General features: G+C 43.4%; 1 protein-coding gene across 11 annotated transcripts in view; it reads left to right on the forward strand.

Moving 5' to 3' along the window:
- OSBPL3 (oxysterol binding protein like 3) overlaps window positions 1-27,443 on the forward strand; it is a 90,308-nt gene that overhangs the window by 20,597 nt on the left and 42,268 nt on the right. For 10 of the 11 annotated variants that reach the window (XM_083578581.1, XM_083578582.1, XM_083578587.1 and 7 more), the window contains 4 exons: window positions 13,083-13,300; window positions 26,271-26,387; window positions 26,546-26,599; window positions 26,803-26,916. In XM_083578581.1, coding sequence (XP_083434707.1) covers window positions 13,208-13,300; window positions 26,271-26,387; window positions 26,546-26,599; window positions 26,803-26,916 — 378 coding nt within the window. In that variant the 5' untranslated portion in view covers window positions 13,083-13,207. Of the gene's footprint in view, window positions 1-13,082; window positions 13,301-23,165; window positions 23,190-26,270; window positions 26,388-26,545; window positions 26,600-26,802; window positions 26,917-27,443 lie in introns of those variants that run through there. The other variant, XM_083578588.1, reaches the window with a different exon arrangement.

A 27,443-nucleotide genomic window follows, 5' to 3' on the forward strand; every position in this document is an offset into this window, starting at 1 on the left:
TACAAACTGGCAAACAAAGGCATCCTATGATGACAGGTGTAATAATGTGGCTGAAAATTCTGAATGCTTATTTTGGCCTCCTTGTGATGAATGGAAGCCTGTTTTTGCCCTTGAGTTGATCTTTTGAGGCTGCAATCCTAATCATGCTTAGGAGGGAGTAAATGTCATACTTGGTGGTATTTTATTCCAAGCAGAACATGCATCCTGTTACCCAGGATATACAGCCTGTGCTAAAAGATCGCTTATATAGTTCTTAGCACACAAACTCTGTGAGTTCAGTGGCCGTGGCAGATTTCACTTGGCTTCCTGCGAGCTTCAGAATGCCGCATTTGCATGTAATGGCAATGTTAGGGGCTGGCTGGAGTGAGTGATGGCTGGATACTTATACCGGGAGAAAGGGGACTGGAGTCTGACTTGGAAGGAAGGGATCAGTGACCTGGGGGGGACCTGGAACAGCCCGGAGATGAGAGTCCGAGGCAGGAGAAGCTGCAAGATTGAAGCATGAGGAAGAGGTGCAGGAGGAGGGAGAGATAGGTCAGGCTGGTGTAGAGTCAAAGGCCTCCACACATCTACCTTCTGCTCCCAACTCTCCTGCTCCACTGTCTCCTAGGACCAGTTGAGGATTGAAGAGGGAGCAGCAGAAATAGGTTACACACAGGCATGGTTTTCACCTGCTTGTGTGCAGCTCAGGTCTCTGTTGCTGCAACTGCCTCATTGGATAGGAGTAGCTGAAAGACGTTGGGTTGATGGACATGGCTTTTTCTAAGTTGTAAGTGTACTTTTAACAGTCAACAGTTACTTCCTCACCCTGGACATTCCTTGCCTGGCAGCGCCATGGCAGGCAAGCTTAATGAATCATAACGTGCACAAGCTTCATGCTACTGATTTGATTCTCTCCTGGATAAACCAGGTGCATGGAACTTGTAGCACTGCAGATGCTCTTGAACTCCAGTTCCCATCAACCCCAGCCAGCATGGTCAGTGGTCAGCGAGCAGAGTTGTTGCCCAGCAGCAGGAAGTCCTCAGGTTCCCTACCCCTGGGATAAACAAATCAGGAAAGGGCTAGCTTGGCAACCCCCCGGGATCATAGTTCATTTCATCCTAGCAAAGCGCAGATCAATAAACCAATAACAAATCATGATTTAAGGCAGCCTAGTGATTCTGGTTTGTTAGGACAAAACAAACCATGATTCCAGGTTTGGCTGTAATTCTAAGCTCCCCTTTCTGGTATGTTTCCCTGTTGCTGGGGAAGAGCAGAGCAGGAGTGATCTGACTGAAACCTTGGCTCCCCATTATGGGTGGTGGCAGCCTGTTCAACCAATTATCAGTATGTCTGCGCTGGGATGTCCCAATGCACGATCAAAATGCCTGTAAAATCTGCACATGGTCCTGGTAATGTTTTGGGTGAGGAGTCCGGTTTCCTAGCTTTGTTGTTAAAACACTGGCACTACTTTAATGATGTTGCTCATTATTTCTAGATAGACACCACAGAGAAAGTTGTCCCCATTGGCTTGCTGCTCAGATTAGCATGGAAGGATGTCTCCTTATAAGTGATTAAGACTATTTAGCCTGCAGTCCTATACCACTTATGTGGGACTAAGCCCCACTGAACTCATGGGACTGAAGTCTTCGTAGGTTTGTATAGGAGTGCACTGTTAATGTGGCCTGCTAAGAATTTGGCTAGAGTATTTTCCAGCAAGTAATCTACATGGCAGGAGGCAACCCGGGCAAGGTTGGCTAAATATTTTTGCCTTTTAAAAAAGTTTGCTCACGTTCACCTCTGTCTCCTCCTTTCTCTCCCTGCTGTTGCTGGAAAGAAATGAGCTTGCAAGGAAAGGAGATAAAAAATCATGAAAGTTGATCTTGCCTCCTCGCTTCATTCTGATAGACGAGGTGGAAGAGAGAGTCACACAGCAGCAAAGGAAGGTAGACCGGGCGAGAAGGTACTTCCTCAGTGTTTCTCTTCAATTCTGTGCAAGGAAGAGGAAGTGACATTTCAGTAGATGATACTATTGTGAATAAACGGCCATGAAGATTATGTCTTATGTCTGAAAATTAATTGGAAAGTATATGGGGCAGAGGAGGCAATTCTTCCTCTCTGAGAAGGAATGACTTGCAAGTGGCCATTTTACAAGGGGTGGGGGAACCTCCTCCCCACTTCTTCCTCAGAGTGCGTCCCTGAGACAATCGAATTGCTGACCTGTGCATTGTACCAGTATGGAAGCAGTGGTGTTCTGAGTCAATGTGTAGATTCGGAACATCTTACCATAGACTTCCAACCTTTAAATATGCCCAAATCGTAGGCAGCTGTTTCAGTCCACTGGGGAATAGTTCAAAATCAACAGTAGGGCAATGCCTTTCTTAGGCCCTACTACGAGTCTCAGAGTAGCAAGAAGGCTTTTGAGTTGTGAAAGGCACATCTTCAATATGGATATTAAGCAATCAATAATGTGAGGAGGACAAAAAAGCCTGGTAAAGATGGGGAAGAAAACACCAAAGCCTTCTATTTGCCTTAAGATAGAATGCTGGGAATATTATCCAGGTTTGATGGGATTAGAACAGGTATAGGCAAACTCCAGCCCTCCAGATGTTTGGGAATACAATTCCCATCATCCCTGACCACTGGTCCTGTTAGCTAGGGATGATGGGAATTGTAGTCCCAAACATCTGGAGGGCTGGAGTTTGCCTATGCCTGGATTAGAACATACTATGTGACATTTTGACTTGCTAAAATAAACATATCTGGGTGAAAACGTCCATGTTGCAAACAGAGTTTAAAACACTATTTAAGTGGAGCTGTTTTCACTATGGAAATATTCTTGCTGGAACACAATGTGATTGAGCAACCCTAACCATAATACAGGGCGCATGAACTTTCTTTAGTCTCTGTAAGTCACCTTCAGGATTGATGTCTTAATAGCTGCACTGTTTTCATCGCAACTGTTGATAGCAGGGGCAAGTAGATTCAGTTTTTTTAAAAAATGATTGCCTGGGTAACAAACATATAAATATTCTAATAAACTGGCATACTGTTTGTTTAGAGCAAATGAAATTTTATTATATTATTATACTGCTTCTTGACCAGATGGTTGAAAAATTAGGCATGCTGCCAAATCAGCGAGTAGCTTTGTATATAAGTCCTGGTGGGCAGCTAGTTTCAATTGGAGGCCTCCGATCCAATTTCCTACTTCATAGCTGCAGCTATACTTCTGAGTAGGTTGGATACAGGAGAACTTACAAGTTTTCTTAGCCATTCTCTGGCACAGTTCAGATGCACTGCTAAGACAAACCATGCCCTAGCATGAGCATGTGGGCTCCTGGAAAGGCGATGGCAGCCCCTGTGCTTTTCTGGGTTTGTGATGCCGCGCTACGTGAAGCTAATCCATGGTTTGGTTTAGCATGTTGTCTGAACCTGGGCTCATGGTTTGTCTCCTCCAGACAAACCATGAGCTGTGAACCAAGATCAAACCTTGGCTACAGCTTCTAGGAACCCACCCACTCGTTCATTTGTGTGCCAGCTGTTGTTTGACTTAGTGTTACATGCAAACTAGGTTTCGGTTTATAGTTTTCCTGCTAATTTGAGTCTTTAAGTTGAGGAATGAGCTCATTCTGCAAGAGGGGGAAATGGGACCATGCCTAGTAACTGCTAGTGTGTGGATGGCATGGGCAACATGTGTAGATAGGAGCCTGCTGTATCTGCTATGTGCCCCCCACCAAATGATGTGGAACCCAAATCGATCTGGGTTCCACATCTTGGGAAGGGCCTGTATAAATAAATCAGGCTGCACTTTGCACTCATGCTGCCTCATTAAATGGATGGGGTGTAGGATCAGTGAATACCACTCAGCTCCCCCCTCCCGCAACTTGTTAATCACTTAAGAATGACTGGACAGGGCTTTGCACTTCCAGCTCACAGAAAGGGTTGAGATTAAGGCCTTTAAAGAAACTTCATTACAAATTCTCTCCATAGCTGTCAACTTTCAGATTTGAAAATAAGGGATCAGCAGCCTCACCTGTCCCAGGGACAGTCTACGGGATATCTAACAATCCGGGATAGCAGCGGGAAGCAGCGGGAAATGGCGCTGGAATAAGGGAATTTCCCACAAAAAAGGGGAAGGTTGACAGCTATGATTCTCTCTGTGCTAGGTTATGGGGTATGGAAACTGTGGACTCCGTCTCCCATCAGTGCTAGAAACTCAGATATATAAGCTAGACACCAAATGGCTCCTTAAACCAGGGTTACAGTCGCCAAAATGGAATGCCTAGTTTGCCATTTTGGGGCCAGACAGTCGTATATTTCAATATGGCTTTTTGGTTCCTGAAATTCAGTCTGATTGTGCGGATAAAATATCACAGAGAGAATTCCACAGGATGCGATGCTAGTGTGTGAAAACAGTCAAGATCCAAGGATCCCCAGGCATGCATCTCCAGATGGTGGAGGCCTCAGGCTTGACATCTTCACTTGTTCGCGAGTGGTCAATAGCTAGGTGCAAAATGCACCTAGCCCCTGGCGAATTTCTAACGCTGCTTCCCATCTGCCACAGGCAGTGTGGCCAGTGGCGAGGGGGATGGTGGAAATTGTAGTCCAAGCCCATGTGAAGTTGATAGGAGCTGCAATATGAACTCCAGTAGCTGAAACTAAAGTAGCAGAGCCCAAACTGCAGTGGTAGAACCTCTTCTGCCTCCCTTCTGTCAAGTTGTGTTGATTCAGTTTATATGCATGCTTCCTTCAGGCAGTAGTCAGCTGCTACATCATCCTCCCAAGGACACAGCGAGTGAGCTGTACTGAAAGAGAAGGTCATAGCTGGGTAACTTTGACTGCACTGGTCTTCTGTTTTTGCCTGGGATATTCCAGATAGGTTTTTCATTACAAATCTGTACTTCGTTGCTGAGTACTCGAGTGTTGCAGATGGTTTCTGGCCATGGAGTCACTGAGGTGCCAGTCATGCTTTCTTACACTTTAATGGTTCAGAAGAGAATAAAAATTATGAAGACTCTGCAGCAGAACTGTGAACAAGTAATTACCTCCGTTTCCAAACCCAGTGGTTAGGAGCCAATCAAACCAGATCAAAGATCCCTGAATAATGCTTGTCTGGTGAATATTAAGGAGATTATCTCCCCAGCCACCAAAAGATAAATAAATTTGCAAGAGTAAATTGCCAGTGGTAATCTACAATATTCTTTCTTTCTCAAATCAGAAGCTGCATTCCCCCGAATTCCCTTTGCAATGTTTCTCTTGAGGCGTAGTTCAGCTTAACTCCTTGTTAGCACAGTTTTGTGTCAGTAAATTGCACTATAATGAATACCTATTCAGTCTGCTGTAGGGATGAGTAATGTTGTGGCTTGTTAGACAAGCATAAATCTGTGGAATCTCTGTGCTGTGTTACTGACAGCTTTCTTTTCTCCTTATTAGGCATGGGAAGGAGAACTAAAACTGATCAAGAGATAATATCCTCATAAAAGACAGATAAATGTATTTGCAAATGGATGCCAAGAGTGTTCCATGCTTACGACTGCCAGAATTTATAGCATTAACCACACGCTGTTCCTTTTTCAAAAGGGACTGCATTACACGTTGAGTGTATTGGCAAGTAGAAAAATGAGATAATGCGGCCCTGTAATTAGTTCCCTAGCCGAGAACAGCAAAGCTCCTCTGAGTAGCCAGCTCCATTATTCCATGTGCCATGGTGGGGAGGACTGAGCCAGACAAAAACTTTGGGAGCTGGTAAAAAGCTTTCGGCTTACCTGTGTGGCTGACATTCAAGAGAAACAAAAAAGAATGCACTAGAAGAACTAAGCATGTACTCAGCAAGGGCTCTTAAGTTTGGCTGCATCATTCATGTGCTATGATTTTATCCTAGAGGAATGCATTCCAAAACTCTACCTTCTCCGTGAACCCTTTGGGGGAAACCCCTGGAGCAGCAACAACTAACCTGTTGCTCTCTAGATGTTGTTTGTCAGGGACAGGCTGGATGAGGAGGAGTGATGGAGCTGCCAGCCCAAGAGCCCCCCAGGGAGGACTCCAAAGACGACACCCTAGAGTCCGGAGCCTGGTGGTAGGACATCGAGGAGCAGTCAGCAGAAGGGATGAGTTGGGAGCTGATAGAAGCAGGAGACTTGAGTGATCAAGGGGGAGTCAGGAGAAGGAGGGTCCTCTAGGACATGATTAGAAGCTGAGAGTCACTCCGTATATGTCATTTTGAGCAAAGAATTGGCTAGGAGAGGTAGTGCTTGCCTTACTCCTTTTGCCTGCCTGCTGTTTTACCCATCCAGATCACTCTCAAGTTGTCGTCCCCCACTCCCCAACGCTCTAGTTGCCTCTCCGCTCATGGGCATAACCAGGGGAGGCAGGGAGGGGCAGCTGCCCCCCAGTCAATAAAATTCAATAAAAATCATAGCAAACTGAGGTTCTGCCCCCCCACAAAAGGCCTCCCCCCCAAAAAAAATATCCTGGCTATGCCCATGTCTCCACTCCTCAGCATTGTCCCTCCCAAAGCTTGCTTTTCGTTTAAAAATCAAGGAAACATGCGCTGGAGTGCAATGTGTTTGCCCGTCAATAAATGGCAGCTAATTCATTTGTAAGTTGGTCTGCCATATTGTCTCTGTCTGGATTCCAGAATCCAATTAGTACTGGGAAGTGATGATACCCGAGCTTTTATGCCTTTCAGACTAACAAGGGAGGACAGCAGGCTATAAAATATTTAAGAGCCCTAGCAAAAGGACATAACAGCCATGCACTAAATAAAAGAAAGGGCTGATCACTTTGTTCAAGTGTGGTAAAGGCTGCAAAGTGTTTTCAAATTGACGCTCTTCAAGTCTGAAAGGCAGCATTTGTGTGTTTCGAAGAAGCATGCTTGCTCAAAGAGGAGTGATGTATGAACGCTATCGGCCCAATGGGGAAGCTCACTTCATTTAGGGTGTGAATCGGAAATGGACAAGCTATGTTTCGAAAATCCAAGCAAGTTATTTTTATGAATGTGGAATATATTGGAGGTTAATGGGGGCAGATGGTTGCGCTTGCAATGCACAAGCCGTTCTTCCTCAGTGTAAGCTGTATAAAAGCACCTTCTGGCAGTTGTGCTAACTTAGACGCACTGCAAGGATGAGTACAATCTGATAAGCTGGTAAGGAAACCCACTGCAGGATGCAAGCAGCATGGACTGCTCACATTTCGCCGTTAGGTATCTCAGGCAGAGAAACTGAAGATGAAATTGGCACAGGAGGAGATGGTAAGGCAGGATGGGTCCCAGTGGGCTAGCAGAGGCATGGAACCCGATATGGGGAATCTCTGGTCCTCCAGGTGTTGCTGAATTACAACTCCCATCATCATTGACTGTTGGCCTTGCAGACTAATGGAATTTGGATTCCAACAACATCAGGAGGGCCAGAGCCTCTCTGAGTTAAAGCAAGATGAAAGATGAGGCCGCTGTGCGGAGTAGTAGACTGAGGCATCGAGAAGGAATGATTGGGCCCGACAAGAGAGGAGACTGTGGACCAAAGGAGCAGAATGGCAGCAACAAAAGAGGCATGCATTTGTAACTGAAAGGGATGACGGATGCAGCTAATGCTCTTGTTCCTGGGGAGAGAACCCAACACAGCCAAAGAGAACTTTCTGCTTAAGGAAGTAAGGCAGCAAGTAGCACAGAGACTCAGGGTGGGTGGGGAATTTCTGAGCCTGTGGGGCAAGAAAGGCATACGAGGATGATCATTGTACCTATGTTGTTGTTGTTTAGTCGTTTAGTGGTGTCCGACTCTTCGTGACCTCATGGACCAGAGCACGCCAGGCACTTCTGTCTTCCACTGCCTCCCGCAACTTGGTCAAACTCATGCTGGTAGCTTCGAGAACACTGTCCAACCATCTCGTCCTCTGTCGTCCCCTTCTCCTTGTGCCCTCCATCTTTCCCAACATCTGGGTCCTCAGGGCTTTTGTGTGTCCTTTCATTCTGCAAGCCATCTCAGTAGCCTGCAGCCTTCCCCGGTCCACCCACTTTCCCCTTTGGCCCCACCCACCACGAGACTTTGTTCGGAAGGGAATGTGGAAACCTTGGGCTAAGAGAGATTCTGCAGCCCTGGTTTACTGGGAAGAAACGCACATCCTAGTACACAGGGGGTTAAAAAATAAAAATAAAAATTTGACTGTTCTGTTTTTCCTCTGTTGCTTGGAATGACCAGGGTAAGAGCAGATGCTAGCAGAACACACCAGTTGTAGCCAAATTGTACTTGAATGTCTATTTTTAGTTTCCTACCTGCTTAGGGATGTGTGGTGCATTTTGGGAAAGCTCATCAGTTCTTCATAATAGATTCCATATGGCTGGCAAAAGGGTGGGGGGTGGGGTGTCCAGGGTATTTAAGGAATAACAAAATTAAAAGGGGAGGGGGAAGGAAATGCTGGTCAACTGGTGCTTAGGGGCTGTTAATAGATTATAAGTAAATTAATACAAAATGTGGTGTTGCTAACCAACCCATTTAAATGATTTTTTTTTATTTAAAGAGAGAGAAATCCATTTTGTTTCCTTTGTCCTTGTGAGGTCTTCTGTCAAAATCTTGAAATGAGCAACCTGATGGAACATAACTGAGTTGATTTTTGTGGATGTCCTGGAGCTGGTCACATTGGGAATCTATTACTACTCTCCTTTTAGCTACTTAAAATACTCTGTGTAGACAAGACCTGAAAATGAGTGTGTTTTCTTGATGTTATTTAAGGAAGAATTGCATGAATGATCAAGCAGGTTGTATTTATAGATACAGTTTTGTATATTCTAAAAATACAGTGGATAAGTACTGGGTTAGAGATGAGCCATAATTTCTAAAGAGCTGTAGAAAGTGCTAAGCAACAACAAAAAATTATAACTGCTCCATGGCAACTCAACCGCCAGCTTTCCCCTCTAATATTTCTTTCAGAGGCTCTGAGAACGAAGTCACGCATTGCTATGTAATAATAGTACAACAGATTGTAACAGTGAAGCATTGTGACCACGAATGCAAAGGCATACCAAAATAGTTCTAGTGTCTTGTTGAAATTATTGAAATTTTTAGATATATTTGGAACTTGAGTGTATCGACCAGGGAGGGGGTGGTAGCTGTTCAGATATTTTTGCTGTTTTTTCAACTTGCATGCTGCTTCAATTAGGAACATTTTATTAGGACCCCCTCCACAAAAACCCCCCACCAACGCAACCATTCAATAAACTTGAAGTATGATGCAAATAACCTGCCACATCACATGACCCGCTTCCATAAAGAACTTGTGGTCACATGCAGGTGAAAACTGAAAGTGTGTGGAGCAGAAATTTGAAGATTGCTGAAACAATTCTCTGGAGCGAATTCTGTGGCCTTGCTGCTGCTTAATGATTTCCAGAACTGTCTGAAACACCTGCATAGGCATATGTCTGCCTTCTTTATCCTGAGAGATGCTTTATGCTATAAAGTTCTCTGCTGCGTGGTTTCCCCCTTCCCCCTTTCTTGTTTCCAGAACAATTAGGAAGAGTGTTGAAAATAGAAAGGCAGAGCTCATTAACCTCTAAGAGGCATTCGTGCAGTTTCCCATATGAAACGCCTAAGCAATAATAAATTCAGACAGCAGAGCATGATTGTACCTCTGCCCCAAGACTAAATTCTAGCAGCTGAAGATGCTGCTGAATTTTGTTGATGCAGGAGGTACTGTTTCATGGTAACAGAAAGTGAAATGGGTTTCACCAGGCCTTGACAGTTGAAATAGGTAATTAGGGGATTGGCTCTTCCAAAAGAGCTCTTGGGAACAAACGGAGAGTTCCTTTTTAGAACCTCTGAAAAGAGAGGAATTCGTGCTTTAAAAGTAAACCTTGAATCATAATGGAAGAACCTTCTTCTGCTAACCGAGAATAAGCTCAGGATCTGCACGTAGGGCTATGCCCATGCCCGAGAGTCCTGTCTGGTATTTCCCCCACTCGCTAGCAACAGTTAGCCAGCATGGCACACGATTCCTTCGCACACTTGGACTCGTGGTGTCAGGATCTTGGGCAAAAATAATCAATTCAAGAGAACCGTAGCTGGCCATACAGATGCGTCAGTGCATAACTGCAGGCGTCTGTAGTTTTTGAGCTGTTGAGTACCGTGGTACCTTGGTTGTCGAACAGCTTGGTTCCTGAACAAATCGGCTCCCGAACGCTGCAAACCCGGAAGTAAGTGTTCCGGATTAAGTTTGACAACCAGGGTACCACCGTATTGCAACCACATTAGTCAACTTTATAGCAGAGTTTTTAAATATCCCAGCGGTGCTTCTTAAATGTTGGTTGCTGCATACAAGCTATTGGCAGCCATTCACAAAGGCACTTGAGATGTTATTGGTTTTTTAAATAGAAGAACGAGCATGATATGTAGTGTTTAGATCCCAGCACTTACGGTGAGATGCTTTCCCCTTTCCATATCCCACTGAATAGGAAGAAGACAAATGGGGCCTTCAACAAAATCTTGTAGTTGCATTCTTTCCCGTTTCCCAATGACTGGACTCCTATAAGGTGTGGTCAGGCTAAAGCAGGCCGATTCATTCATCTCTATTTACCAGTTAGTTTTCTTTTCCAATTGCCAACATTCCATGGTCCCTGGAATGCATGAACAATACTCAATCTTCACTGGGCTGTTTCTGAAGGTGTTCAGATGTTTTGTACTTCCTCATACCTCAGGGTTCAGCGGAACATGCTGCTTTTTCTTCCTTGTTTCTCAGTAATCCACATTTCTACGCCACTGCTGTTGGCACTCAACCACCTGAGTTCACTGTTGGAGGGAATGATGACAGATCTGGCGCCGGATTCATTGAAGCAGACCTTGCCATATGTTGTCACTCAGGCAGCCTGGGTGAATAAACGTAGTCATGGTTCTTAATTCAGCACCAAGTAGCCAGGCATGTAATGCAACACTTGCTTGCTGCAGACAGAAAAACCAAGGTGAACTGGGGTTGTCTGGGGAGCAAGTTAGTAGAACACACTGCATGAGGCATAAGACCATAAAACTGATTTTAGCAAGAGCATATTCTGTGGCCATCGTGCAGACAGGAAAAACTCCAGCGGCGATATCCGAGCATTTTTTAAAAAGCAAACTCTATAATCTATAAACTAGACATTGGTGCATGGCATTAAAATGATTGGATTTCATATCCTGAAAAGAGTTGTTGGCAAGACGTAAGAAATGCTTTGCTGAGATTGTTTATATATCGTCAGCTTATATATTGACAGCACTACTAGAGTCCAAGAGGACAAGATTGAAGTTAAATATTGATCAGTATTTTGAACCCTCCCCCACGTATTACATGTTACATATTATATTACGTATTTTGACCACTGTTGAATAATACAATATTTTGTGTAATAGTACAGGAAGAGACTTTCTTACCCTCAAGTTTGTGAAGGGTGTTGCCCTTTAGTCTAGCTTTTGTGAAGTGGGAAGAATCTGTTGCCATGGTTACTCTAGCTCACGTTTTCTACATTGTCACTGGGACTACCAGCAAGGTTCTCGAGTCAGACTGCCACCTTGGTGCTGCTATTAAATATTGTTTTCTGCCAGACTCGACAACAGATGCCTACTTAAATACCTGACCTCATCATGCACTGGGATTGCTATTGTGCGGCAGTTAAAGGTGTTGTGTTCTTCGGCAATTTTCATAAATGGGTTTTCCACCAATCTTATTGACGTTGTTAATACCTTTGCCTCCTTCTCTACGGAGGTCAGTTATTGCTCTCTAATCATTTCCTGTGGATATTTTCTGTTGTTTATCTATGCACAGCTGACAGGTTTTTAAATGCCCACACCTTTAAGTGCTGCTTCAATAATTGGGCAAAAAACACAACATTTTAAAACAACAACGTGGATGTGTTTAAAAGGTGAAAATAACTCACCTGATCACCTATAAATATAAGGTGGTCCTAGAAGTATTGTCTTCTGGGAGAGGTATGGTTTGTATGGTCTGTGAGCTCTGTGTATCTGTAGGGATACATCAGAACAGGCATCCCCAAACTCGGCCCTCCAGCTGTTTTGGGACTACACTTCCCATCATCCCTAGCTAACAGGACCAGTGGTCAGGGATGATGGGACTTGTAGTCCAAAGACATCTGGAGGGCCGAGTTTGGGGATGCCTGCATCAGAAGGTCAAAATCTCTCACCTGAACATCTCTGCACATGGAATCCATGCAGATCCAAGAGCTGGGAAGCGTTCCCACAAATCATCCCACCCATACCTCTGCCCCATAACTAAAACATAGTTGAGGGCTGACATAGTGTACTGGCTTAAGCATGTGGATTTGAAGACCCTGTTTCAAATCTTAGCTTTGGACATAAACACAGTGAGGCTTGCTGCAATTAACAAGGGCTTATCCACACTTAACATTTCCTTGCCACTATTGAGACATGGTCTGTCCTTTAAAGCTTTATGTCTGAGTGCCCTTTCTTTTGCTCCAGAGATTTCCCCACAAAAATTGTTCTTTAAAGTGGGGGAAGTTTGGATAAGCCTCAGTATGAAGTGTTATGAAATACACTCCGGCACTATGTAAATTATTCTTCTAATGTTAATTATTTAAATTCTCCCCCCCCCCTTTCAGAGCAAGCGCTCTCAATGATTCTCGTGAATAAAATATAAAATGATATTTCACGATAAATAAATGTACAAGAATTAAAACTTCAGCAAGTAATAAACCTTAAATTTAAAAAGAAAGAAAACCCTGCCAGTCTTCATTTTCCGACCACTTCTATAAATGTCCGAGAAGTGGGGTTAGCAGGTTGTTTCACAGTAATCAAAGGCTGTATGTATCCCTAATATTACCTGGTTCCTATTCAGTTTCTTTTTGAATGCCTCCGAAAATGTAGAACATTACACTAAATAATACTTCGTGTCCATCTGCCTTCCCATTCTTTTGAGGCCTATTTCAACACTGCTCATCAAGTCTTGAATGTTACCCTTCATAGCTTATTGGTTTGCTAATTTTATATCAATGGTGTCACGTTGCATTGTGGAAAATTTGAACTCTTTATTGTTGTTGGAATTGCTATTGACTAAAATTGATGGTGTGTTGTTGTCTCCTTTTCCTCCCCTCACCCTCCTGCTCTGTCTTTTAGGAATTTCCTTTGAGCACCACGAGCACCGCTGGAATGCATTTGGAGATGCGATGACTCCTGCCTTTCTCTCCCATGTCTTCTCGTTTTGTCGTTGAATTGGTACAGAAGAAACTTTTTCGGAGACCATGACTGAAGAAAAGAATCTTGGTGTGTCTCAGAAAGTCTTGTCGCCTTCAAGAAGTACCAGTAGCTGCTCCTCTAAACAGGGGAGTAGACAGGTAAATATAAAGTGTTTTTATCATCCCCAGTGTGGTGTAGTAGTTAAGAGCGGTAGACTCGTTATCTGGGGAACCGGGTTCACGTCTCCGCTCCTCCACATGCAGCTGCTGGGTGACCTTAGACTAATCATACTTCTTTGAAGTCTCTCAGCCTTACCTCACAGAATGTTTGTTGTGGGGGAGGAAGGGAAAGGAGACTGTTAGCCGCTTTGAGACTCCTGAAGGGGAGTGAAAGGCGGGATATCAAGTCCCAACTCCTCTTCTTCTTTGTTTAACACCACATTGATTGAAAAATATAGATCAAGATCTCTATAGAAATAGAGATCAAGGTTGGAAACTTGTGGTCCTCCAGCTGTTGTTGGTATGACCAATGGTCAGGGATGATGGGAGTTGTAGTCCAACAACCTCTGGAGGTACCACTGTTTCCCCCACTCCTGTTGCAGATGATTCACTTCCTGATTGCTTGCCCTTTTTCACTGTTTCTGGTACTTAGGATTAATTCACATGACCAAGCTGGTGCTCTGAGTATGTGGGTTGAGTAGATCTGTAGTGAGTTGGTTCTGCCTTGGTTTCACACAACAGGCCAAGTTCACAACCTGGCTTTCAGTAACATTTTAGTTGGCACTGCTAGTCCCCCTCCATAGATTTCAATAGTAACATTACATTTTCAATTGTGCCAGAAAGTTCATTTGTATAAAAGAGAACATGATGCCACATTCTTAGGCCGTGTGTGGCTGAGCGGAGACGTATAAAAAAATTGGCCATGTATGCATGGTATAGATAATTGCAGACCAGATAAGGAAAGTCGATTATGCAAGGACATAAGAGTGTGCTGGATCAGGCCAGTGGCACATCTAGTCCAGCATCCTGTTTTCTCAGTGACCAACCCGTTGCCTGTGGGAAACCTGCAAGCAGGACCAGAGTTAGTGCAAAAAACAATCTTCTCTCCTGCAGGTTCCAGATAATATGGTTGCATATTATCATGGCCCCATGCAAATTCCTTTAGAAAACCGAGATCATGTTGATACTGGCTTTTGTTGTAAAGATCCACTAAAATCCATGGCACTTTTACCACACATCCACACTTGAGTGGACGTTCAGAACTTGGTCACACACTTGCAATTCTAAGGACTGGAACCTTTTTTAACAATCAAAAGAGGCAGAAGAGGAGAGGTATGATGGATTAACCAAAGATCTGTATCACCCAGCATTTTGTTTCTAAATGCTAGCCATCCAAATGCTTCTGGGAAGCTTATAAGTGCACTCTTGTTTGCCCCCTGCATCTGTTACTTAAAAGAGAGAGAGAGGGAGATTCTGGGCACAAAGATCTCATATTAAATTGAAAGCTGAGATTCTCAAATACATTTCTGAATGTTTATAAAGTAAAAACACACACGCATATAGTTTTGAATCAAAATCAGTGCAAGAACCCGCCCATCCCAATGCAATTCCTTATTTATGAATATTTAGAGATTTAGCAAGAGTTGGACTTTTCCTCTTCTGTTCCATTTGGCGTAGTTGCCTCCCCCTTCAAGCACATACAAATACTGGTTTTAGCTGGACTTTCTGCTTTCTTATTAACCGGCCAAGTTGTCTGGGAACATTTCCCACTTTTTCACACTGTCTGTGCCGTTGATCAGATTAAGTAAATCAGATTATGTGGAAGAAGACTGTATAAACAGCTTCAAGGGATAACAGGAAGTGGGCAGACATTTTGTTTATGTTTTGAGGCATCCCTTTCCAGGGGTTGGGCGCAAGCATATACCTCTGCTGTTAGGGTTGCCAGGGCAACCAGGATGTGGGATCTATCCTTGGCTGAAGCCCAATCTGTCTGCGGTTGGATTTGGTCACTTTATTAACCACCTTCCTATGTTGTCTGCATGAAGGGGGGCACCACGTGATTATTGGGGAGTTGGGGTGCACTCCTGGTCCCCATGCTGCCTGTCTGTGCTGGAGACATCCATATTTTAGTGTGGTTGTCTGTAATGAAGAAGCCCATGCACAAGTAGCCGTTGAAGCTGGCCCATTGAGATAAATGGGGCACTGCCTTGCCAACCTCAACCAGCCTACACCTGCCTGCCTTCTTACTTACGTCGTGTCACAGGGTGTCTCTTCCTGTTGTTGGCTTTGGCTCCCCCTACTGTTGGTCTTCCGGCCGTCTGCCCTATCAGTCCCAATTGAGGACCAACCACCACTGCGATCATCTGTTTCTGCATAGGTGTCATGTACTGAGTTGAATAGGATCCAAATGCAGCAGTCTGATTGGTCCTAGAACAATAGGATTCAGAATGCAGCAGTCTGATTGGTCCTAGAACAATGCAGCAGTCTGATTGGTCCGCAGGAGCCACCCAATCCAGCTCCAGATGGAAGTGAATCCACAACCTGATTGGCCTACAGGAGAATCCCGGAATTAGCCAATCACATGCAGCCAATTGTGTAAATAATGTATATAAAGCAGATATTTTGGGGGAACTTCCATTCCTCCTCACCACTATGAGCTGGATAAAGAGCATGAAATCCACTCTCGACTCCGAGTATATTTCAGTAGGCTTCCAACACAATCAGGAAAAGAATAGCTGAGAGCCGCTACCTTTGAACTCCAGGACAAAGCGTACGTTTTTGGTAACTTTTCCAAACTGGCTTTCCAACTTGCTTAGTTTTATTGGACAAAGTGCAGAACATGTGTAGCAAATCTTCAGCCGGCGGTGGATACCCCCAAACAAGTCTGGAGTGTTCATGAATTAAGTTTCAAGCACGGAAGTGTGGTGTTAAATAAAGCTATATGAGACTATTGATTGTTACTTTAGTTTTGGCACAGCGCGGTCTCTCAACATAAGTTGGGTGCTGAGCATTGTTCGCAGTACATGGCAGAGGTAACCAGAACAAACCAGCCATGCCTTCTCTTTTTTTAAAAAAAGCACGCTCATTTATTTCAGGGAATGGCAAGGCTGTGCTCAACGCCCATCTGGCCCAGAACAAAGAACCTCTGAAATGTCCCCATGCCACATCCCTACTAATGCTATGGTAGATTTGTTGGTTGCAGAGAGGTTTCTCACATCTCTTTCCAGTTCAGTCCTTTAAAATGTGTTGTTTGGTGGAGGTTGTTGTATTGTCTTTGTTCTTATTTTTAGCATGTATCTTGTTTTTTTTTAATATTGTAATTTTATGCTGTGAGCCGCCCTGAGATCTATGGGTATAGGGAGGCACAAAAAATTAATTAAGTAAGTAATGTTAATTAACAAAAGTAAGCATATTCCTTGGTCACAAGAGGGAAATAAGAAGACGGGTGTATGATGCATGCTTTCACAAGACAACAAAAGAGAAGCTACAAACTCCTAATGCGATACGATATGATAACACGATACGATAATCTTTATTGTCATTGTCCCATACAGAACAATGAAATTGAAAAAATCTACATCAGACATTCAAAAACCAACAAGCCTGCTATCCCAGCCTGATTAGTTCCCTAAAAACTCTGATACCCCATAATTAAATACAATATACTCCCATAGAGACTACCTTACACTGCGTTTAAAACCAAAATCGCATTTGAATGGAAACTCTTTCTCAGGCGGCTAGGCCTAGACTTTATAACCCTGTACCTTCTTCCAGAAGGCAGAAGCTGAAAGAGATCATTTCCGGGGTGCGCACTATCCATGCGATGAGGTTCATGGAGCTTTTACTTCCCTTGAGAGTGTAAAATAATAGGGAATGGGCACAAAACATTTATGTGTGGATACCAAGTTCTACAGAGAATTCGGGGGCAATTTTTACTTGCTTTTTTAAAAAAAAATGTGTGCATGTCTTCTTGTTTTTAAAAGAATTGCAATCTGGCAGAATGGCAATTTTTCATTTCCTCTAGCTCATTGGTTTCCAACCATTGTGCCGTGGGTAACACTGGCCTCTGTCCCTCTTTCTTTACCTTTCTCTGATGCCCTCTTGCATCTCTGCCTCCCAAAGGCTTGCACAGCTGTTTGTTGCGGTGGCCCTGGCTACAAGCTTCCCAGGCGAATGGTACTTCTGGGGCTGGTTTCCTAGGCCCCTGTGGGGCAGAGTAAGAAGGCACTTCTCTTTGGGGCGGGGGGGGAGGGGAGCAGTTCAGAGATCGGGGCGGCAGCTGCGACTGCCCAGAGGACTCTGAAGGAGAGGGGAGAGGAGAGGAGAGAATGCTCCACAAGGGAGGGTGTTCAAAAAAGGGTGAGAGGCTGCCAGCTCTGCAGGCAGGAGGTAACATAACTGTGCTCCTGAGCCCCACAGGGGTGCCGCAGAAAGAATGTAGTTGGTCAAGGTTGAAAACCTCTGCTCTAACTAACCAAACCTTAGCTCTTGGTCCTCTTATGACGTTCCTGCTCTTTTAGCTCGAGGTCATGTTTCTATTGCAATATTTATGAGCAAGCAAGGGATTACAGGTACGGCTGAAGACTTCTTTTAGTTTAGTTTACCACCACCTCCACCCCCGCTTTAGCTCCCATTTTTAGAGGGAAGCCATTGTTTTCAAGCCATCATTTGATGGCGCTGTTCTTTTGCTAGCGCATAACTGATGACTTTGGACTGTGGCCACAACCGTGTGAATTGCTAGAAGAATCTTTCATGGGTATGAAATAAAAAGTTTCTTTGATGGTGGTTATTTATACCGTTTGGTAGGTGTAAGATAAGGTTTGGGCATATGGAAGAAAAATCTCTTAAAATCACTTCTTTGGATCGGAGGCATCTTTGTTTCGGCCCACATTCGAGATGCCCCACTTCGCTTTGAACCCAAGGCAAAGCTTTGCTCTGGTTTCCCCAAACTTCAGATGTCTCCCCACTACTATGAGAGTAGCCAGTGTGAGATCAAGCAGGAGCTGCCCCGAAGTCACGAAAGAGGACAATAAAGGCTTGTTGTTGTTTGTCATCTTAGTCGTGTTCGACTCTCCGTGACCCCATGAACCAGAGCATGCCTTGGAGAAACTCACTTTCTTCTCAAAGCTGCTCCTTTTTCATGTCCATGGAGTTTTCTTGGCAAAATACTGGAATGGTTTGCCAGTTCCTTCTCTAGGTGGATCACATTTAGTCTAAACTCTCGGCTATGACCTGTCTGTCTTGGGTGGCCCTGCACGGCATAGCTCATAGCTTTTGGGAGTTATTCAAGCCCCTTCGCCACAACAAGGCAGTTATCCATGAAGGGGAAAATACAGGCTAAAAGGTAAAGGGACCCCTGACCATTAGGTCCAGTCGTGACCAACTCTGGGGTTGCGGCGCTCATCTCGCTTTATTGGCCGAGGGAGCTGGCGTACAGCTTCCGGGTCATGTGGCCAGCATGACTAAGCCACTTCTAGCTAACCAGAGCAGCGCACGGAAACGCCGTTTACCTTCCCGTCGGAGCAGTACCTATTTATCTACTTGCACTTTGACGTGCTTTCGAACTGCTAGGTTGGCAGGAGCAGGGACCAAGCAATGGGAGCTCACCCCGTTGCGGGGATTCGAACTACCGACCTTCTGATCAGCAAGTCCTAGGCTCTGTGCTTTAACCCACAGCGCCACCTGTGTCCCAAATACAGGCTACATCCCTGTAAATTGCTGTAGCTGGGGAAAGCTAACTCCCCAGCAAGGATCCTTGGGCAGTGGGGTTCATGTTGTGTGTTGGGCTTCCCTACAATCATTTGTTTAGGTGCAACCGTTTTCTCCCTCTTCATCGCATGCCTCCATGTATGTCTTCCTATATTGGGGTTTTGATAGCTGCCCAATGTCCTAAGTTCTGAAATTGATTCAAAGCTTTGGGCATGGCCCACTTTGCTTCTGATTGCTTCAGATACAACCTGCTTCACTTCAGCAGAAGTCCAAATGCCTGCAACATGACCCTCTTCAGTACAGTATTTGGCTTTATCCAAAACAGATGCACCCCCCTACTATAGAAGTTGAATTACTGAGTTTGTTTCTTGTCACTCAAAACAAGCAAGCAAGCAAGCATTTTATTTGTATGCCGCCTTTGCGAAGTTAAAACCACGCTCAAGGCGGCTTACAACGTATTACAAAATACGTAATTAGACGTAAACAATAAATGCAAACATCAAAAAGTGCACAACCAAATTGAACCCTTTCCACTTAAGTCATAAGATCTAAAATAAAGAGACAAAAAATTAATATAAATAATGGCAACAATAGCCCAATGGCCTGTTAAGGAGCCTCAGCTTTTGTAGTTGGAGTCAGTTCCTCCCTGGTCAGGTGGGAAAAGGCCTGCAAGGCAGGGAGCAGGTCTTCCAGGACTCACAGCCAAGACGGTCTCTGGCCTCATCTTTTGTAACTGGAGTATCTCTCGATCTGCTTTAGATTTTCTATAGAACTTGAACGCTGTCTGGACTGTAAATATGAAACCCAGGGGATTTGCATCTGGTTACGCTGGGATTTATTTCAGCTTAACTTGCAGACGTCTTTAGCTTTATTGTGTTATATGTTTTGTCTGGGGAGAATTCTTACCTTGCAACATTCAAGGATTGTGGCTGTCTGCTGATGTTTTTATATTCCAGAAATGTGCTAGATCAGTGGCGTAGCGTGGGGGGTGCAGGGGGGGCCGGCCGCACCGGGCGCAACATCTGGGGTTAGGGCAAATCCATGGGTTAGGGGGCGCAAATCCACGGGTTAGGGGGCGCAAATCCACGGGTTAGGGGGCGCAAATTACTTGCCTTGCCCCGGGTGCTGACAACCCACGCTACGCCACTGTGCTAGATGTGAATTGGAGGAATTACTGTTGGCAGGATACTGGAAGGGAGCAAGACCCTGCTCAAATTATTACTGTTTGGGTCTTCATTTATTACCTCCCCCGTCCCCCTTCCACCTTGGCTACTCATAAAACCAACTCTGGCTGCTGCCCCCATCATGGTGACTAAATTCTTTGTATCACTTGGAAGACTGATGGTGGATTCCATTTCTTTATTGTAGTTCACTGTAACAGTAGCTACTAATGCAAGGCAATATTTGCTATCGCCACTGTATTCTGAATTTAAGAGTCAGTGACTTTGCTAAGCTGCAGAATGCAAAGTAGCAAATCAGTCCTGTGCCCTTTTCTTCAAAACTAAATCCCAGTGAGTTCACTGGGGTTACTTCCAAGTAAGTGTTCTTACAGGCATAGATGCTTAAGAGTGTATACTGATGACAAAAAAGAACAATATTGAGAATATTTGGGCCATGTGTAGTACCAGAGAGAAAGCATAAAAATGGCTCTGGTGGGAGTAAAAAAGGAAATTTAAATTTAAAACCATTTGTGCCAATTTTATGAACCGTAACAAATGTTGGTGCTGCTGATGTAAAACCCTGTCTTCCCCCGCAAAGATGCTTTCTATTTTTGGCGCTTGCAAATATTCACTACAACAGACTGCGTTTTATTCTAGACAGAAGTCTGGCGCTGTCATCTGGTACGTTCGAGGAGTTATAAGAACAAATTTCAGTCTGATAGTTATTCTGGTTCATTGCTTCCTTCTTTCGATATGGCTTCTACACAATATGCATACTGTGCATTGGAAAATGGGTGGCTTCTAGCTTTTTGCATTTAATATCATTTTAGCATCCAGGGCTTTTAGAAATGGGCTATAATTGTCTTACTAGATCACTCCAGCAATCCATCTTGTCTAGTATTCTGTCTCTATGGCTAAATGCCTACATAAGCTAACACATAGGACATGATGGAGATATGGGGAATGGGCTGGCTCCCCAGGATCCTTCAGTACATGAACGTTCCACCTTAATTATAATGACTAATGAGCATTGATAGCTGTGTTATCCATTAATTTGTACAATCCTTTTAAAAGCCACCTGAGTTTCTGGCCATCATCTTTTTGGTCCATCAGCTCGTCTCATGGCAGGAAATGATTTCAAGACTTCGTAGTCTTTCCTTATAACAACAATACAATTTGGTCATTCTGGTCCAGCATTGGGACTGACTGGGTGCTTCAATTATAGAATGATTCATATGGTATCTGCTCTGTCTCCTAATACATCAAATATGCATGGTGAAGGGAGCAGAAGGCTGGTGGTGATCCTGGTGTTTCAAAGAAGAGGCTATGGTATTTGAAAGAAGAAAGGCTGGAGCAATGTTTACTTTCCTCCGGGCTTCATCCTGACGTTTCCAGAGGCTGTATAACGTTGGGCTGTGATTAGATATGTTTCTGGAATGTGAACTGGCCACAAATTGCATATTGCAAGATGAGAATTTTCCCGGCAGAAATGACATGAACTGAAATCCTCATCGTGAAGTGCTAGTATCTATTTCATGAACCTTACTTGTTGTCCTAGAATCCCACATGCTGCTAAATGAATATTTTGATTTTCTAATCAGTTCATTTGGGATGTGTGGCACCATTTCCACTATCTTGCATCCAGGAGCCAGGAATACCTGCAGATATCCCTACAGTCTTGCTGCCTAGTAGCAGCAATTAGATCCATTGCATTCAGCGTGAGATTAAATCGATTGTATGGGGCACTCAGCTAGTAGATGAACTCAAAATCTGAAGAGGCAATTTATAATGCATCATATTGGCTAATTTTAATGGAGAAATCCATCTAAACAGCGAAGCACTTCTATTCCCACAACAAACAATTTGGTGCAATTGTGCTCTTTTTAATGTATTCAGTTGTTGTACAGGCGATCACAGGTTTCGTACACTGGTCCTAGTCTAAATATTATATATTTATGTGGGGAAAATGTTAGGAGACCTCTATTCCCTTCAGCGAGCTGGTTGCCAGAGTCCTCCCAGAAAAGAGATTGATTTTTAAACTCCTCTGGGAAATGTAGCTCTTTGAGAGGAATAGAGGTTTCCCTGCAACTTGCATCATCCTTAACAAATTTCTGTTCCCATGATGTTTTGTGGTGGGGGAGCATTGTTTAACATGATATGACACTGATTTAAATGCTTAGTGAGAAAGGGAATCACTGTATATGTGTGTGCAAAATCTTGCACTCAAGGGTAGAACTACCCTGTTAAGGTCATGCATCATTTAGTCAATCTTAAACTGCAGAATTGTAGGTTTCAAAAGAATACTTTCATGCAGAGCAACTCTATCTTTAACCGAAATGGAGCCTAGTTTTGTGACTTACTTTCTTTTTTCTTTTTTGTTAAAGGGCAGATCTACTTTTATAATAGTCCTCTGCTGCTCTATATAACGCATGTTTTCAGACACCTAGATATCTTTTGCCTCTGTGATGACTGAGACTTCAGGCTCCAAGTGACAGACGCCATACCTTTTGTCGGCTGAGAATTGGTAACCTGCCCCCTCAGTCCCATTTTAATTAGGTATTGTCAGTTTTAATGAAAAGGCTCATTGGCAGGAAATCTGATGAAATATAAACCTTCAAGCATCCACAAAGACTCTAGAGTTGTAGTCTTTTTTCCCCTTTTCCCTCCTTCCACAGCAAAATAGTGGATGGGGAAGCCAAAACGTCCCTCTCTGAACTATAGCCATTTATTTCTAAGGGCCACGTCCCACATGTTCATTTTTTTTCCTGGCACAGGTATCAGACAGCCATACCCTCCTGTCCGTTGAAAATGCATGCATTTATATTGCTACTTTCGCCCCCGCGCAAAGCCATTCTTTGCAATTTCGCCGAGGAAAGCCCTGATTTTAAGTGTACATGCACCATTCCCTACAGAAGATGTGAGAATCTGTTTTGTGCTCTGGTACCTGTGCCAGACTATAAAAGCACAAAAATGAGAAAACAGTCCTCCAAGAACATGTTTCTGATGCGAAGCCGTTCTCGCTGTTCTTTGTTTTTAATTTGCTGCTCACAGGCTGTTCTTCTCATCCAGGCAACCTAGTGAGATTACAGGGGTTTCTCAAAGGCGTTATTAAAAGGTTGGACTTCAGACGGTGGAACACATGTTGCTCAAAATGTTGAGGTCTTCCTGGCTTTTAAAAGGTTTGTGTCCCTCATACATGGCAGCTCCTGGAATGGAAATGTTTCCTATTCCCCTTTAACCCATCCTAGGAAGCTCCCTTCCGGGAGGCCCATCTGCCTCTGAAATATACTCGGAGTCGAAAGTAGATTTCATGCTCTTTATTCAGCTCATAGTGGTGAGGAGGAATGGAAGTTCCCCCACAGTATCTGCTTTATATACATTATTTACACAATGGGCTGCACGTGATTGGCTAATTCTGGAATTCTCCTGTAGGCCAGTCAGGTTGTGGATTCACTTCCATCTGGAGCTGGATTGGGTGGCTCCTGCGGACCAATCATACTGCTGCATTGTTCTAGGACCAATCAGACTGCTGCATTCTGAATCCTATTGTTCTAGGACCAATCAGACTGCTGCATTTTGGATCCTATTGTTCTAGGACCAATCAGACTGCTGCATTTTGGATCCTATTCAACTCAGTACATAACAGCCTCTCTCGTGGGGACTGGGCCTGCAGGCCTGAGACTCTCTGACGCTCATGAACTCCAAACAAAGCATTTGTGCCATTTCACTTCGCTTTATCAAATCCTTTGCAAGATTAAATTACAATTTTGAAGAATGCAAGGACAGGTGGCTGAGGGGGATTTGCCTTTGGCCTTGCGGTTTCCAAACCACTTTCAGTGATTTGTCCCTGTTTTCCATGATGAATATGTTCCCTCCTATCTTGTGAAATTAATGTTAGCATTCTTTTGTTACTACTTCTTAATGCGTTTATATACAGTGGTTTGCAGTGTTAAAATACTACAGCAAAGAAATGATATTTTAAAAATGGACTGTTTGCCCGGGTTGAGATGGTTTCAAATGACTAATTTTTAACTTGAAGGAGTTATTCCACTGACATTTCCACAAACTTTGTTGCCAATTTGAAATGTGATCAGTTCAGTAACTCCTATTGCTCATTGCTTTCTCATTCGTTGGGTTTGGTTTGGGCTCTGAATGTTGTCATACGCATTTTCCTGCTGTTTTGCAGCTCTAAAATGTGGAATAAGCAGTTACTTTTCTGCATGCATATTTCATTTGAGGCAACAGAGCATTTTAGGCTTTGTTGTTAAAATCTCTGTTTCATTATTCAGAAACGGGGGAAGGGAAATGGGTAGTAAATGTTCAAAAATTTACAAGGATCTTCTGGGCACAAAATATCACATATGGTAGGAGCGGATGAGATTACAAGCGGTAGTTTAGTATGGAATATTCACACTACCATGAGAACATACAGTGATCATTGTTGTTGTATTGATAAAAACATTAAAAATATTCCTGTGTATTGCTGTATTAATGTACTTCATGATATTTTGTCTGTGTTTGTACATTCATTATGGAAATGAGCCTGGGAGCTTTAGGGACATTGGACCAACTACGTGAGGCAGATCAGAAACTTCTGCTTCTTCTTTTTTGACAAACCACAGTTTACCATTATGAACTTGGAGAATGTCTGGATTTGGACAAACCATGGTTAGTCTTAATCATGGTCCATTAAAACAATTTCCAAACATAAAGAAATGTCAAACCATGGTTTATGAAGCCTGCTCGTTTTAATAGACCACAACTAGATTAGACACAGGGGTTTTTCAGCAGTCATAGAGGTATCATTTCTGTTCTCTCCAGATTTTTTAGCACACTGCAACATGACATTATTATTCATCTAGTGTTCTGGAACAAAGACCACTTTTTTCTTCTGACCTACGATTCTTAATGGTTTCCATTTGTGTACAAGTATTGCCCCAGTTTTTGTGTGGAGGTAAGGTTGGTGAGCATGGGTTGTGAAACATCTGTTTCACTCCACTTCCTTATGACGGCGCAAGCTGTCAGTTTGCGAGCTCAGTTCAGAGGAGAGAGATTGCAGACTGAGATGGTGATAATGATTCAGAGTTTTGCCCATGACAGCAAAAATTAGCTGCGGACAATATTACTCACAATAGCTAGGTTCACCAGACACAATAGTTCCTCCTCTTATCTGCTACACTATTAGAATTCCAGAACACCGTGAATTAAATACAAAAAAAGAGCCACAAAAGTGATATTTCTTGGACATGTTCTTTACTCGTCCCTTTCTAATAACAGCAACATGTGGCCAAAGGTGCAGACTATCAGCTACAAATTCACTCTTAAAAACATTGGACCAAACAGTGACTAGACCAGGCATAGGCAAACTCGGCCCTTCGGATGTTTTGGGATTAGAACTCCCATGATCCCTAGCTAACAGGATCAGTGGGCAGGGGTGATGTGAATTGTAGTCCCAGAACATCTGGAGGGCCGAGTTTGCCTATTCCTGAACTAGACCACCACAAAGGATAAGTGCAGAAAGGCCCATAAAGTCTCACATTTCACTGAACTGTGCAGAAGTGAAAACAAGCAAAAACTTCCAGACTTTCCCTCCTGGTTGTGCCTGAGGAGTAAAAGGATGCCCTATTCCAAGGCTTACTTAGAATTGCTCCCATAACCATTCAATATAGTTTATTGTTTCATCTGACTGCAGCTGTTGCATATTAAAAAGTGTTTAATTTACTTGGCATGCTGGTAGATGGGAATCGTAGTTCAGAACACCAGGATGGCAAAGACTGCTCCAAACAAATGGATTTATATGCGCCTTTTTGTATTCTGTCCACAATGGCTGTTCAACTCACAGCGCAATTAGCCTGAATTAGCTGCACTCAATCTGGAAACCCAGTGGGGCAGCCATCTTAAACCCAAGTGACCCCAGTCTGCTTGGGTTGGGAATTTTTTTTCCAAAATTTGTTTTATTCGTTTCCCAAATTTATAACAAACAAATAGAAAGAAAACATCAAAAAACAAGCAAACATTTATCCTAACTGTAACTTCCACTTTTGTTAACATTGTTGGGTGACTTCCTTGAGTCCCCCTGGCTGAGTTTCCATATAAATCATTGTAGCAGTTTTACAAAACTGTTTTCACATAAAATTTACTTGGTTGGGATTTTGGCCTGCTGTTAGCATGTTAAAGTTGCTGCTTTTGTCACTGTCCTCTCATTTGACGAAGGAGAAAAAAAGACACTGTTATATATTCTGGGCCTTGTTTTTGAACAGGACAGCTGGGAAATTGTAGAAGGACTGCGGGGAGCCATGAATTACACGCAGGAACCACCGAAACAGGAAGGCTACCTGCTGAAAAAGAGGAAATGGCCTCTGAAAGGTTGGCACAAGGTGAGGACATCTGTCATTGTTGTTTGTTCCCATTAACATTTAAGTCACTTAGTCTGGTGCCCTTGTTGAAAGGCTGGGTGAAGGAGTATTACAGATCCTCAAGGAACAGTCGCACTGTCTTACGCTTCCTGACTAAAAGAGTTTTCTCTGCATTACAGAGATGCTTCTTTCTGGATAAAGGGATTTTGAAGTATGCAAAGAGCCCAGCTGACGTAAGTACCTCAAAGACACATTGTGCAAATGTTGCGTGAATTAATTTGATGTCTGCTTAGGTTTTTGTGAAAGAAATCAGTGATTGTTTGAAAGGATATCAGTAGGCAGAAAGAGGTAATCCTGAAAGTCGGGGTTTTTTGTGGGGTTTTTTTGCTGTCCTCTCCCTGAATTGAAATAGTTATTTTTCAATGACTCTTGACAGATAGCGCGAGGGAAGCTGCATGGGTGTATAGACGTTGGGCTTTCAGTGATGTCTGTGAAGAAGTCAACAAAATGTATAGATTTGGATACAGAAGAACACATTTATCATTTAAAGGTAATCCTGTTTAAGTAATATCAGAATGTCGTTCTGGTGCTGGAAAAGATTGCATTCAACCTAGAGATCTCCATCTGTTTCCCCAGAATCCTGTTGAATTTGCTATATTTTGCCCTATTTTGCCCAGTTCGCTTAAAATGCAATCTTACTCTCAACTTGGTGCAAGGTCATATCTTACTCTAAGCTTGAACCGAAGGTGTCGTATGTGGCTTTGAAAGCAATAGTTTAATTTGAATTCCCACACATGAGAATAAAGTTTGAAGAACAGCATAGTTTTAACTACTTAATATTATTTCGATGCTTAATGTACATTTAAAGTATGTAATGGTGCCAAAGATTTATTATTAATAGGCTAAAGCTTATTATATGCTTTTTAGTGTGAACGATCGTGATTTTGCATGTTAATATCAAAGGATGTTATATATCAAAGGATATGGGCATAGTGTAGTATGCTGCAGCACGGTGCGTCAGAAAATCAGAGTTATACAAGATCTGCTTTTAATCTTCGGAGGGGTGATTGGACTGAG

Source organism: Podarcis filfolensis, assembly GCF_964270895.1.
Source record: "Podarcis filfolensis genome assembly, chromosome: 12".
Classification (NCBI taxonomy): domain Eukaryota; kingdom Metazoa; phylum Chordata; class Lepidosauria; order Squamata; family Lacertidae; genus Podarcis; species Podarcis filfolensis.